Here is a 15,081-nt window from a genome sequence, read left to right as displayed (position 1 = left end):
CTGTAGTTGACTCTAGAGTTCACTCCTGTTGTGTATTCTATAGGTCTTGACAAATGTATATTGACAGTGTCCACCATTATTGGACCATTAGAGTAGTTTCACTGCCTCTAAAGATCCTCTGTGTTCTGCGCATTCATCGCCCCCTCCCCACCAGCTCTTGGCTACCGCTGATTTTTTCACTGTCTCCCTAGCTGTGCTTTTTCCAGAATGTCTTCCAGCTGGAATTGTACAGCATGTAGGCTTCATGGATTGGCTTTGGTCACTTACTAAGTTGCATTTAATGTTCGTCCACGTCTTCTCTTGGCTTGACAGCTCATATAGCCTTTTACTTTAACACTCACCTTGACCACTGCCAACTTCTGCCTCTGGAATGGAGGTTAAAGAGACCTTGGGCTCAGGGCACCCGGGTGGCTCAGTCAGTTAAGCAACCTGACTCTTGCTCTCAGCTGGGGTCATGCTCTTGGGGTGGTGGGTTCAAGCCCTGCCCTGAACTCTGTGCTCAGTGGGGAGTCTGCTTGGAATTCTCTCTCTCCCTCTCCCACGCCCTCTCCCCCCAAATTAAATAAATAAATCTTTTTTAAAAAGAGAGAGAGAGACTGAGAGACTTGGGCTCTAAGATTATCCTGGATGCTAATGCAGCCCACAGTTTCCCAAGACAGCCATAAACAAAGACTGAGCTGTTAGCAGGGAGTCATGGCCCCCCACTGGCTCCATTCAAAATAATGGTTGGTAAAAACTGGCTGCCTCACCTTTTTCTGGGTGATGCCAGGAGAAACGCTTCAGGAAGTGAGGGCCCTGCAGGCTGCCCACAGCTTCCTGTGTGAGGGAGGGAAGGTAGAATCCCCCAAGTGTAACCGCTCAGCTCTAGACTTCTTTTCACTGGTTAATGACGGTAGCCCTATCCCCGGTCACACAGGGAACTCAAAGAAGCTCACGCAGCAGAGCTCAGTCAGTTGGAGAACAGCTACAAAGCATCGTTGAAAGCAGAGAAGCTGGCTGCCCAGGAAAAACTAGGTACTGTCTGGACAATGACCCTGGTGAAGGGCAAGAGGGTGAGCAGGGCCGTGGATGGGCTGTGGCTAGGCTTTCCAGACACCCTCCTATAGCTCCGAGAGGGCAAGTGACTGAGAATGAAACTGGAAAGAGGGAAACCACGTCACCAGTGTCCCTCTCCCACCCAGGAGATAGACTGGGTTGTGACCAAGTGCTGGGATCTGAGCAAGTTCCTTAATCTCATTTATCCCATCTAGGAATTGAGGACAATAGTGCCTGCCTTCATCAGAGAGATAAGAATGTGAAAGCACTTTTTAAAATATATTTTTTAATTCTATAAATATAATATTATAATTCAGCAAGTGACCTCACCTGTAAAATGATGGTGTTTCATTATATTTTAACAGACACACTATGATTTGTATGGCCTTACAATACATAAGGGTCATGTTGGCCATTTATCCCATGATTTCTGCTGCCCTTAGGAAGGGCAAAATATATATCCTTCAGAATTCTGAGGCTGTAGACTAATCTCCACAGGGAGAAGGAGAAATTCTAGAATCTCTCTTTCCTTTGCCTTACATTTTTAAAAGAGGATATTTATAGCTCGCTGGCTTCCCAGTTTTCTAAAGAGAACATTTATCATTTTCAAAAGCAATGTACACTAGGAAACATTATTTTAAAAAGGGAGAAGCAGATGCATACTACAAGGTTTTGCTCCTCTTTCCCCCCAAGATGTCGGTTTACCCCTGGGGATTAGTTCTCACGGTTGGTTTGTATCACTTTCACCTGAGAAGCATATTATCCACAGGTGGCCTCTCCTCTGAGACCTCAATTCAGTAGGTTTGGCCGGAGTTGGGGGGTGGGGGTGACTGGGTCAGGCACTTGGATTTCTAATAAACTTCCAGAGGGATTCCTAGGTACAAGATGGTTTTAACACATAGAGGATGAGTTTTGAGGTGAAGAAGGTGTACAAGATAGCTCATACTTGATTTTGAAAACATGCATTTCAGAGGACTGATGATGACCCTGTTGTTTTCCTTTTGTCCAGATGAGATGGGAAAGGAATATAAGTATTTGAAGAATTTGTTTCATATGTATCAGGTGAGATTCAGAGCTCCTTGGTGGATAATGAGAGGAACAGAGGCAAGGCTCATTCCTGGCTGATGACAGCAGGCTAAGTCTAGAACTCTTGCCCAGAAAATCATGTCCCGAGATTCCCAGCATCCTTGGACTTGGGTGACACTGAGTACCCCCAGGGAGAGGAGTGAACTGTGGACTGTGGTGGTTTCCATGGGAGACAAGTCAGTCTCTCAGACCCTAAGGAAGCCCACTGAAAAATATGTTTGTAATTACAAAAGTCATACCTGCTCATTGTTTATTAGAAAATGGAAATACAAAAACCAACTACAACAACAAAAAGGAATTAATCACCACCCCAAGACAACTGCTCTTCGTGTTCGTACTTGGTAATAGCTTTGATTTTAGTAGAGTGCTGGGTCAAAAAAGATAAACATTTTAAAGGCCTCTGATACATTTGGCCAAATTGCAATCCAAAAAGACTCTATCGCTGCACCCCACCCCAACCCCACGAGCAGAAGATGGAATGCTCTAGCCATCTCAGAATATAACTCTTTCATTTAAATCAGCTAATCTGATGGAGCCATGGGGAAGCAGGCCGTGATTTCTTCCTAGGGGTGAGAGAGTGGAGGGGTGAGGAGCAGACAGGACAGGCTGAGGCAGCAAACCCCCATTTTATCATGACCAACTGGTCATGGTTTCCCCGGGACTTTCCAGATTGTAGCATTGAAAGTTCAGAGACTTGGGACACAACTTAGTCTCAAACAAACAAGGACAGTTAACCACTCTATATAAGGAAAGAACCAAGTTAAGCACCAGCACCACATCTGAAATTCTATTTACCATTCAGTTTCACTTTTGATCTTCTATGTAAAACTTGTTTTTCAAGATATATCTTGGTACAGTCAGGAAAGACATCATAGAAGAAGGCCTAGGAAAGCATCAGGTTGATACCCCAATTTCCTAGGCCTTATGTTTGCTTCAGTCTGGACCTCACTAGAGAGCTTGACCTCTATGGAAACTGAGCTGCTCACCAGTCTTGAAAATGATGAGAGAGAACCTTTATCAAAATGGCCACAAATAATTACAAATAGGTTCTGATGCCCGGTCCCAGTGTGATTTGTACCACTAACCTGGAGAAAAGGGGGGCTCAGAGTCCTGAGACCTTACCGGCAACATCGATGTTCTAGGCCTTCTTCCTCCTAAAGTCCCAATCCCATGAAGTCTGCGCCAGCCAATAGGACTGGCATCGGGTTTGGCTTATTTAACCTCAACCACAAAGGAAGTTAGATTTGCTGAGGAAAAATAAACACACTCTGAAAAACATGCCACTGTTTTCTAAGTGTTCACATTAACCATTAGGCATTTCCCCTGCTTCCTCATGGGCTACTGATGGGTGATTCGTGGCTCAGAGGGAGCTGACATCTGAATCTTTGACAGGAGAATCCTACCTGTCTTCAAAGAAAAGCCAGTTCCAGTGGGACAGACACCATGCAGAACTTGCCCTTGACTTCAGGGGTTCTGCAGGCTCCCAGATGGGCTGGGCTAAAATTTGCTGCCACCAGCCACCCATAGAGGGACTCCTAGCAAGCATTCCAGGTGAGGGAAGCTGCAAAGGGCCCCGTGCTGTGCCTGGAGCTGGTGTGCAGCCTTTCTCAGGACACTTTTCTTCATGGTGCCTTTGTGACTCCACAGGACAGCATTTATGATGAAATGGAGGACAAGTGGTCAAAGAAGAAGGCGGACTGGGAGAGGGAGGAGAAGTTGGAGCGGGAAAAGATCCTGCTACAGCAGAGTGAGTACAGAAACTGCTATCTTTTGGATGGCACATGTACCCAAAAACCTGCCGTTAAGTTTGGTCTCAACTTGAGAAAGGCAGCCTCAGATCCACTAAGAGTGACGGCCACATGGCTGGACTCCTGAATCAAGGTACATAGAGTTTTCAAGAAAGTGACAACAAGGATAGAGTCTTTATAAAGTGCAGCCACTTGAGGGTCTAAGCCTGTACCTTCCAAAGCTCACTTGTGCCAAGCTTGGCCATCATGAGCTGGAGCACATTCTGGGACATCTGTAGCAGTGTTGACTTGTTACCTGGATACAAGTAACCCCAAAGTTCCAGAAAAGATGTTCTTGAATTAGAGTTTCAAATACTTACTTGTTGGGGGAGGGAAAACATGATCATTATGCTGAGAGCCTCTGGATTCCCACATCCCCCTTCTCCCCTGAAAGAATCTCAATCTCTGAGACACAATTGACATATAACATGGCATGTACAACGTGTTGATTTGATACATTTATATATTACTCTATATTTTTAGTATTTCCAACACCTAGCAGAGTTTGGATAATAGAAGGTGATTAATAGATGAGACTTCTACCCCCACCAAGCATCTTCATAAATGGGAAAAGGAGAGAGGAATTTATGGAGACTCTGATCCCCAACCTAGAGGACTGGTTGAGGTAGGAGTAGGGCTTCTACAAACCTGTACCACATCCTACCTCAACCCAATTTGTATCAGATTTGGTTGATTTCAACAAATTACTCATTTAAATTCAGAAACCCCCTGGGAAAGTTACCCCTAAGGCCATTGCCAGCCCAGGGGGGTACTCTGACTGCCAGAAGGCAGCATGAAGACCTGGCCTTAAGGCTGAGGGAAGGAATGCAGAGCTGCCCCTGTTCGAGGCTTTACCTAGGACCTGGTGTAGCATGACCCTATCATCTTCTAGATTTATAGCACCCATGCTATACTCATTCCATGTTGTCAAAATCTAAGTTAATATGTTCACTCTGTTTTGAAAAAAGTCGATTTTAACTACACACGGTGTAGCCCAGCCCAGACCCATCCTGTGAACCTAGAGGTTGCCTCCCCATTCACCCCTAGGACAATGAGGCTGCAGAAGAAATTTGCATCAGCCCCTTACCCCTTCCTGCTACCCCCTACTACTCCCTGTTTGTTCCTGGGCCTCCGTTGGCAAGCTCCCTTGTGCCAGAAACAGTTTAAGCCTATCTCTACCCTAGGGCTAAGTACAGAATAAAGGTTATTGCTGGAGAAGTCCCATTAGCCAAAAGCTGTCTTTTAAGGTAAGGATATTGAAGAAAGCATATTGGTTACTTCGGCAGTGGGAATGGACAAAACAATAAGCAATAGATCTAGAATAAATTATATACCCACAGAAAAATCAGAGACATTGGGGTAAACCCCATATGGCTGACATCCCTGAAAACCACCACCATGTTCACCTGACTCCCAGGCATCTCCAGGTGAGCGTCAGAAGCCGAACTCCAGGCTGAAAGGAACTTGCATTTGACCCAGTCTGGAATTTCTATTATCTTTAAACATTTTGAGTTTCTCTCTGCATCTGCTTTCCCCACATTTACTCATGCATGTAATTTCTTCTCACCTCTGCAGAACATAAAATGACAAAAAAGTTTGAGTTAGAGTCAATAGAAGAAAAGAAGAAAATAAATGACTCCTACAGTGCTGTCTTTGAGAACTTCATTCGCGAGAAGGAGGTAACTTAGGCCCAAAGTACATGAGGGGTTGAAGGTGCAGCCTCAGTGAGACATCCAGTTCCGGGGGTGCCTCTGGAATTAGTCGAGCTTTTGGTCTTTATGGGTTTATTCCTCCTTTCCCAGCTTCCCTGGAAATATATGCAAGTAGACTGGCAGTCTTGCTGTCCTTATCTAGACGGTCTTCCCACCATCGATGGTGGTCAATTACCATTGAATGATGAATATTCATCGAAGATGAATGTTCTTCCTCATCCTTGGCTGGAGATGAAGAGAAAGGGCAGTGGAGCAAGTTAAACTAAGCAAGTTTGGTTCATGTACAGCTCAGAGTAAAGAGGAGCTACCTCAAAGTCACAGGGGGTGAGGGTGAACCACTCCTGTTCATTACTCTTTCACCACCTTGATACTGCTGTTGGGTCATGGTGAAAACAGGCCTCAGACAGGCAGACATTTACTAAACAAACCTGCATTAGCAAGTAGCCCCCAAGCCATGATACCACCAGCTCTCTGAGCTTTTAGGTCTGTGAAAGATTCTTTGGAGCTATTTGCAAAGGCATGACAAGGGTAGGATTCTGCAACTCCTGGAGTCAGCCTCAGGCAGCCAGAGCACCTCCTGAGCAGACAGAGGACCATCTAGGGGTCAAGACTTAGACGCCATGTCTGAGGGTATAGCTGAAAGGTTTTGTTAGATTCCTATACTCTTTTCCTGCAAAGTGGACCACGCCTCTAAAATAATACCTACCCAGAATATTCCATTTTTAAGAGTCTGTTTCCAATCATCATGCTAATTAAAAAGCCACTAATTTCACCAGTCAAAGCCCATTTCTGGCATTCACTATAACAGCAAAAACAGTAATGGGGTTACAGGATATACTGTGAAGTGTGGCTAGGGTTTCTGAGGTCTGGAGAGCTCAGACATCTGAATAAGAAGGAGCAAGTCCTCTAGTGGGGAGAAATTTGATCCTCTGCATGCCTCCTTTCCTCTCCTATGTTCTCTCCGGTAATGCTAACGATAAATCTATAAATTCTGCGCACGCTCTCTCTCTCGTTCTCTCTCTCATTGAAAGTATAGTTTACACTTAACAAAACACAGAGATCCTAACTATATAATTTGGTGAGTTTTGACAAATGTACACATCCATGTAACCAACAACTGTATAAAGATCTAGAGCATTTTATCAACCCAGAAATCGCTCTTGTATTCCTCTCCACTTAAACCCTATCTCCCTCAACACTTGCCCCAAGACAACCACTATTTTGATTCCTACCAGCATTGTTTTACCTGCTTTTAAGCTTATATAAATGGAATAATGCAGTATGTACTCTTTGGTATATAGCTTCCTTTTTTCTCAACACAGTGTCTGTGAAATTTATCCATTTGTTATTTCTAGCAGTAATTTCTTACCTTTTATTGCCCATTAGCTTTCCTTTGTAGGAATACCCCACAATGTGTTTACCATTTTCCTGTTTTTGGAGGTTTTGGTTGTTTCCATTGGTTGTCCTCCCTATTTCATTTTTTTTTTTAAGATTTTATTTATTTATTTATTTGACAGAGAAGAAGAGATCACAAGTAGGCAGAGACAGGCAGAGAGAGGTGGGGGGAGGGGAAGCAGGCTCCCCACTGAGCAGAGAGCCTGATGCAGGGCTCTATCCCAGGACCCTGAGACCATGACCTGAGCTGAAAGCAGAGGCTCCACCCACTGAGCCACCCTGGTGCCCTGTCCTCCCCATTTTATAAAGGTCTTATAAACACCCTTGTACAAGCATTTCCATAGACACATTTTTTCTTTTCCTTTGGGTATATACCTAGCAGTGTTATTATTGGTTTCTAGGGTAGTTATAGATTTAACTTTATAAGAAATTGCCAAGCCATTTGCCACAGTAGTTGTGTCATTTTACTCTTACATCTTAAGCATACGAGAGTTCCAGTTGCTCCACATCATCAGCAACTAATATTGGCATCCCATGACCCTTCCAACAGGTATGAAGTGATAGTCCACTAGAGTTTTAGTGTCCCTGGGGACTATGTTGGGTGATATTTTAAATTATACTTACCAAACAATTTATGTTTGGTACTGCTTCTTTTGTGAAATGTTGGTTCAAGTCTTTTGCCATTTGAAAAAACTTGGGTTGTTTATCTTTTTATTATTGATATGTAGGAGTACTTTATGTAATGTGGATACAAGTTCCTTGTCAGATATGCGTTACAAACATTGTCTCCTACACTGTGGTTTGCCTTTTCATTTTGTTCATGTTATCTTTTCATGTGCAGAAGTTTTTTATTTTGATGAAAACCAAATTATTAATCATGCCCTTTTTATGGGGAAGTTACAGCTTTTTGTGTCCTTTCTATGAAACTGTTGCCTAGTCCAAGGATACAAAGATCTTCTCTTTTTAAAAAAGATTTGTAATTTTAGTTTTTATGATTCTACAATCCATTTTGTGTTGTTTTCTTTTTAAAGATTTTGTTTATTTATTTATTTGAGAGAGAGAGAGAGAGAGAACATGAACGGGGAGGGGTGGGCAGAGGGAGAGAGACAAACAGACCCTCTACTGAGCAGGGAGCCCAATGCAGGACTCAATCCTGGGACCCTGGGATCATGACCTGAGCTGAAGGCAGACACTTAACTGACTGAGCCACCCAGGTACCCCTTTGTGATCTATTTTGAATAATTTTTATGTATGGAGTGAGATAGAGGTCATAGGTCATTTTTTTCTCTATAAATATCTAGTTGTTCCATTCCGTCCCATTGAACTATTAGTCCATACCTAGGCCAAGACAGCCATTGTCTCAATTACTGTAGCTTGAAATCAGGGAATAAAAATCTAATTTTGCTCTTGTTTTTCAAGGTAATTTTGGCCCTTCTATATAAACTACAGAATCAGTTTGTCAAGAAAGTATTCTGACTGGGATTGTACTGAATATAAAGATCAATTTGTGACAGAACAAAATATTTAACAACATTAATAATATTCAACAATAGTAGCCCTATCAAGGTTGCACATAAGTAAGATTTTCAAAATTTAACTTCAGTGTGTCATGTCATTAGTCTATAAAGTGTGCTTCATTATACCAATATCTAAACTTTGGTGAATATATTCCAGAATCCTATTCTGACTTTCTTAATTCTCTGAAAGAAGTCCTAGAAACCAGGGCACCTGGGTGGCTCAGTGTGTTGAGCTTCTGCCTCCGGCTCGGGTCATGATCTCAAGGTCCTGGGATCGAGCCCCACGTCAGGCTCTCTGCTTGGCGGGGAGACTTCTTCCCCCCTCTCTCTGCCTGCCCCTCTGCCTACTTGTGATCTCTCTCTCTGCCAAATAAATAAATAAAATCTTAAAAAAAAAAAAAAAAGAAGTCCTAGAAACCCCAGGGCTGACCCTTTCCAAATAAAATTATTTTTAGGAGCTATTGAAACAACATGAAAATGACACCTTACAATTAGAGGAGCTGAGAAAGACCAAACAGGTAAGTTTTTTCATTTTTCCTGTGGAATTAGGATCTTACAAATGCATCAATAAAATTATGTACTCTCAATAAAATGGAATCTATGATAATTTTCCAAAACCAAAAAAAAAAGGGGGGGAGGGGAGCGGAGACCTAGAGCTGAGTTTGCTGGATTCAACAGGTCAAAAAGAACTTTAGAACTATAATACAAAGTCATCTGTAAAACAAAGCTCTTAGCATCTTTTTAGAGCAATTTGAAGAAATTTATAAGCAGTGTGCTGTGTGATCTTCAGTGTCAAATACCCTCCATTTCTAGTGAGGCTCAAACCACAAGAGTCGTGACTTCTGAATACCAAATTCTTCCTTTAAACTCTAAAAAATACAATACTGCCCCCAGGAACTTTAACTCCAAGCCTCTCCTTAAAATTCTGAGTGTACCTCACGTCCAACAATTTCTTCAAAGAATTCTGTTCTTCTGGGACAAATTATGGCAGTTCCATGTGGGAGACACCTGAAGAGAAATTGTTCAAACCCATAAACCCCCTTGTGGTTCTTCTTTCACAGAGAATTTAACTTGGATCTGGAATGGACATGTTTGGGGAAAGACTAGCCCTTATAAAATCATGGAATGATCTCTCCAAGCTTAGGCAAGGCCTCATCATTGTTGGGTAAACAGCCCTCAATGTCCTGCATGGTAGAGGGATAGGTTTTGGAACAAGAAAGACCCAGTATATTATAATAACTGCTTTATCGACCTTGCCTACTAATTCGAAATCATTAATTGATTTCGCTCCTCATTTGTGGTCATATTTTCTCCCTTATTTGCATCTCTGGTAATTTTTTATTGGACACCCACCATTGGAATGTTTACCTTGTTGGGTGCTGAATATTTTTGTATTCCTTTAAATATGGTTGTGCTTTGTTCTGGGATGCAGTTTAGTTACTTAGAAACAGTTTGGTATTTCCAAGCCTTACCTTTAAGCTTTGTTAGGCAGAATTAAAGCAGTCTGTAGTCTAAGATTAGTCCCTCCCCCCCCCACACAGATTATACCCTTCTGAGTAGTCTGCCCAATACTCTGTGTACTCTGGTTAGTGGGAATAAACTATTCCCAGTCCTGTGTTGACCCCGGGGGATTTTCTACCTACTCCATGCTCGTGGTTCTTTCCCCCAACCTCATCTCCTTCTGTAGCTTGCCCTCCATCGTGCCGCCCCAGTGGCACTGGACCCATTGCTATCCCTTTAACATGTCAGGATCCTCTACCTTGAGGTCTTTGAACTTGACATTCTCTCTTCCTAGGAAGCTGTCTCCCAGATATCCACGACTAACTTTCTTACCTTTCTGGTCTTTGCTTAAATGCCACTTCCAAGGGGCTACTCTATTTATAGGCTTAACAACCCACCCAACCCTTCCTTTTTCCTGTTTTATTTTCTATGCAGATTCATAACTGTCTAACCTGATAAACTCAATGAAGGCAGAGATTTTTGTCTGTTTTCTCTGCCACTAATCTCTAGTTGCTAGAACAGTGCCTGGCACATCAAGAAACCCAGTAAATACCAACTGATTTTTTGAATGAATAAATGAATTTTAAAAATTCTAAATGTGCTGGTACAGTGCTTTACACAATATGTAAGTGATGGAGTAAGTAAGTAATGGAACCTCTCTAGTCTATAAATCTTGGGAGGAGGCTTAGTCCACAGGAAGAGCTCTGAGTACATGTAGGAGTTAAACAGAGCTGACACCTGAAAGCAGGGACCCATCGGGTTCATTTTTATAGTCTCTTCAGCATCTACCTAATGTAGATTCCACATTTGTCCTTTCCCTGAACTTACACTGCATATTCTGTCTTATCCTTGGTTTGTTTTAAATTTATTATTGTAATTATTTTATTAACTCTAATTTTTTACATCCCCCTCACTAGAATGTACATCCATAAGAATAGGGATTATATTTTTCTTGTTCACCATAATACTTCTGTTGCCTACAACAGGAGGGTTTTTTTCCTAATTAAAAGACTGTTTTTTTAGAGCAATGTGAGGTTTACTGAAAAATTCAGCAGAAAGTGCAGAGATACCTCTTATCCTCCCCCAACACAAACATACAATTCTCTATTATTAACATCTTGCATTAGTGTGGTCCTATTGTTACAGCTGATGAACCATTATTGATACATCCCTTTTGACTAAAGTCCATAATTGACATTAGGGTTCTCTCTCTGTGTTACCCATTCTGTAGGTTTTGTCAAATGCCACCAAATACAGCATGCATGTACCATTGCAGTATCATACAGTGTAGTTTCTTTGCCTAAACATCCTCTGTCTTCCACCTGTTTATCCCTTGCTTCCCCTCCCAACCCCCAGCAATCACTCATCTTTTTACTGTCTCTGTAGTTTTGCCTTTTCCGTTAATAAATACTTGTTTGGGAGCTATTATGACAACCCACACGAGCTCCAGTGAGGGCTGGATCCAAGACAGTGGTAGTGAGACTGCAGAGGGTAGTATAGATGGGCAAGACATAGAGAAGATAGATTTAACAGGATGAAATGACTGAACCATGTAAGAGAAGGAGTAAAGTTGATGCTTCACCTTCTTGTCCAGGTGCCCTGCAGAAGAGAGTAAATGGGTAGACATGTTGTCCTGAAACCGTTTCTTCTTACGCAGGTCATGGAGGAAGAGTTGAATACACAAGCTGTTATCCTGGAAACACTTAACACTACCCTCTACCAAACCCAGATGGAACTTCAGAAAGAGGCAAGTCCTGGCTGGAGTGGGGTTGGGGATCGTGCTGAGGCATCCAGGTCTCTGGGCAGCTCTATCATATAGCTCTGTTTTGGATGCTATTAAAATGTATATGTCCAGGGCGCCTGGGTGGCTCTGCCTTCAGCTCAGGTCATGATCCTGGGTCCTGAGATCAAGCCCCGCATCGGGCTCCCTGCTCAGTAGGGAGTCTGCTTCTCCCTCTCCCATTCCCCCTGCTTGTGTTTTCTCTCTCTCTCTCTCTCCTTGTCAGTTAAATAAATAAATAAGTAATCTTTAAAAAAATAAATAAGTAAATAAAATTTACATGTCCTTCAGAAAGCCACAGTGGGAAATCTGGAGAAAATGTTCCAGATCAAGCTTGCCGAAGCTGAAGAAAAGTTTAAATATACCATACAGCTTCTGACAGAAGAGAACATTCATCTAAGGTATGAAAGATGCTGCTCAAAAAGATATGGCTGAGTTTTCTTTGGAAAGCGGGAGGGAGTTTGGGTGAGGAATAGAGGAAGATGAACCCAGGTGTTCCCTAATAAGGACAAGGCATGGGCACTTCCTGGAGGGAGATACTGACTCAGAGCCTGGACAGAGAACTCACCTGCTAAGGTCACACAGTTCACAAGCGGTTTGGGGAATGTGTCTAGACTCCTCTCTCTTACCTACATCTTCATTTTAATGCAGAATGGCACATGAAATTTAGCTGAGGGTCTCTGAGTTTATTCAGTTCTGTGAATACATTTTATTTTGTTTTCCTTTATAACTCATTTATTTTTTTTAATTTAATTTTTTGTCAGTGTTCCAAAATTCATTGTTTATGCACCACACCCAGTGCTCCATGCAATATGTGACCTCCTTAATACCCACCACCAGGTTCACCTCACCCCCCACCACCTCCTCCAAAACCCTCAGTTTGTCTCTCAGAGCCCACCGTTTCTCATGGTTTGTCTCTTTTAAATCCCTAAAGTCCTCTGCCATCCACCGATTCATTCTTGGCTTCCCCTCCCAACTCCTGGCAATTACTGATCTTTCCACTGTCTCTCTAGTCTTGCCCCTTCCAGAACGTCATAGAGTTGGAATCCATAGTAGATGTTTTGTAAATATTTGTTTAATGAATGAATGATTAGAAACTGTCATGACAACCCATGGGAGCTCTGAGTTTTTACCACGTCCCCTGAGAGTTTAGGGGTTTCCGTGTCGGTGGTTTACACTTAGATACGGCTGCATTTAGTTCCTGTGAAAGTCAACTTTAGGTCAGAAATTACATTATTACCTGAAGATGCATTTTAAATCATTGAGATAAATTTTGGTCAATATTTTAGTAAAAGGAAGTTATTCATTGCATTGATTTGGTAGTATAGGAGAGTAAAGCTTTTCCCTTTTTCCGTTGTAGGTTGCTTGGCTGGCCTAATAGTTAAATTGACATGAGACAGATTAACAGGAGAAAAAAATTTTAATTTTGAATGTATAGGAGCTCATAAAAATATGAGACTCAAAGAAGTGACCGAAGTGGGCAGCCTTTATACCTTTTAGACAAAGAGACAATAAATTTATAAGGAATTGACAAGACAAAGCAGTTTGGATTCGGGGTAGTAAATTTAGTGAGGAAGTAAGAAGTTATGTTCATACAGCCTCCTCAGCCCTAAATTCCCTATTTCTGGTGAGAAGGATGTCTCTTTACCTTCTGGTACAGGGAAGGTATTTTTCTTTCCTACTTTCAGGGGGACAAAGGAGGGTCAGAGTATCTTTCTTGTATTGGTGGTTGCTGAAGTAAATTTAATTCAAACTAATCAATATGCAAGGTGGAGTATTTTGGGATGGCATACTCTGTTTCCCCTCAGCAGAATATTCCTCATTTGGGAATCTGGTAACATAAATATCGTATCTTACTAAATTCAAAAGCACTGCAAGTAATGTGTGCAACTGCCCCCGGTGAAGGAACAAAACCATATTTCCCTCCCCCCCCCCATATATCCTCGATGCCCTTCTACCCTTTGAGTCTGTAGTGATATGTCTTCTCTTTCTTTACAGGCAAAAAATAATTGCCAAGAATGAAGAAATTTATGAAGAACGATCTTGGAGGTCTACCTCTATTTATGAGAACGATTCTGACATTTTAGAAGATGACAGCAATGGAAAACAAGAATTATGAGCCCAAAAGTTGCTCTCCCATACAAAAGATGGCAGGAACACTGACTCTCTAGGCTTAGAGAACTCTGGTGAGGTTTTCTGGAAAAAGTGTATTATGAGTTTAGTTCCTGGAATGCCTTGGTTCTACTTTTGTCTTTTCACAATCTGCTTTCTTCTAAGTGATTGGGAATGTTTGAATTCTCATCTCAATTATACAGATTTTCAAGACTCTTCATTGAAAGGTGATGTTCTCTATATCTGGATCTGCTCTTTCTCTGGGCAAGGTACTATTTTCTCTTCCATATTTCTGGATTTCATTATGAAAACACTGATCTGAAGAACTTCCTATTAAATATTGACTACATTTTGAAGTTTAGCTTTTGTCCCTTTGGGGCACTTTGCTAGCAAGAATGATAATTGATTCAATTCCAAAAACCTTTTCTCTTACGTGTGTCTCCACTGCTCCATTTCTCAGTCATCTTTCCTGTAACTATGATTTGGGAAAAGTTTCTGATGATTGTTGCCACCTTCTCTAAATAATTACCAGAATTCAAATCCTCACAGGGCAGGCAACATAAATAAGAGAGGTGGACTGGACATAAGGAAAAATAATCACAAAAACAACCACAGTGGTAAATGGTAATTGGCAGGAGCCTAAATGTAGGGGATGGGATGGGGTGGTAGGGGGGAGTGGGTGAACCCATCTTCTTGTGTGGCAGCACTGGAATGGGATTGATGTGGTCAGATATTCTGATTTTTAAAAACAATAAAAGATATTGTGGTTTTTATGTGACACTGTCCCAATTTTTACATATGGGGAACGCATTTTTTAAGAAAATACAACTGTGTGAGCCAACATCAGGAGGCTAAAGTGAAACATACCTGTGATCTCAGTGTTTTCCACCTGTGAGATGCCAATGGCAAACAACAAAAAAACGAACAAACAAACCAATCTCTAGCCAACAGTAAGTTACATTCCATTTTATTCTATTAAAAATATTATTGAAAAAATAGTATTGAAAAAATCTTTTTAAAAAGACTTTTTTATAAATTTAGAATTATTAAAATAAATTTAGAATAAACTAAATAAAGAAAAAATAGAAAAAAAGAAAGCAGTGAAAAAAAAGAAAGCAATGAAATTATGCATGAATGGAGAAAGTATCATTTGCCAA

General features: G+C 41.6%; 1 protein-coding gene across 3 annotated transcripts in view; it reads left to right on the top strand.

Moving 5' to 3' along the window:
• Positions 1-14,739, top strand: part of FLACC1 (flagellum associated containing coiled-coil domains 1) — a 33,991-nt gene extending 19,252 nt beyond the window's left edge. For all 3 annotated transcript variants that reach the window (XM_047720747.1, XM_047720745.1, XM_047720748.1), the window contains 8 exons: positions 917-1,014; positions 2,045-2,097; positions 3,769-3,868; positions 5,484-5,587; positions 8,988-9,050; positions 11,690-11,779; positions 12,104-12,213; positions 13,811-14,739. In XM_047720747.1, the coding sequence (XP_047576703.1) occupies positions 917-1,014; positions 2,045-2,097; positions 3,769-3,868; positions 5,484-5,587; positions 8,988-9,050; positions 11,690-11,779; positions 12,104-12,213; positions 13,811-13,931 (739 nt within the window). In that variant the 3' untranslated portion in view covers positions 13,932-14,739. The remainder of the gene's footprint in view (positions 1-916; positions 1,015-2,044; positions 2,098-3,768; positions 3,869-5,483; positions 5,588-8,987; positions 9,051-11,689; positions 11,780-12,103; positions 12,214-13,810) is intronic.
• Positions 14,740-15,081: the final 342 nt, after the last annotated feature.

This window comes from Lutra lutra, chromosome 3, assembly GCF_902655055.1.
Source record: "Lutra lutra chromosome 3, mLutLut1.2, whole genome shotgun sequence".
NCBI classification, from domain to species: Eukaryota; Metazoa; Chordata; class Mammalia; order Carnivora; family Mustelidae; genus Lutra; species Lutra lutra.
The sequence above is the reverse complement of the archived record's forward strand: the minus strand, read 5'-3'. Positions and strand labels throughout refer to the sequence as shown.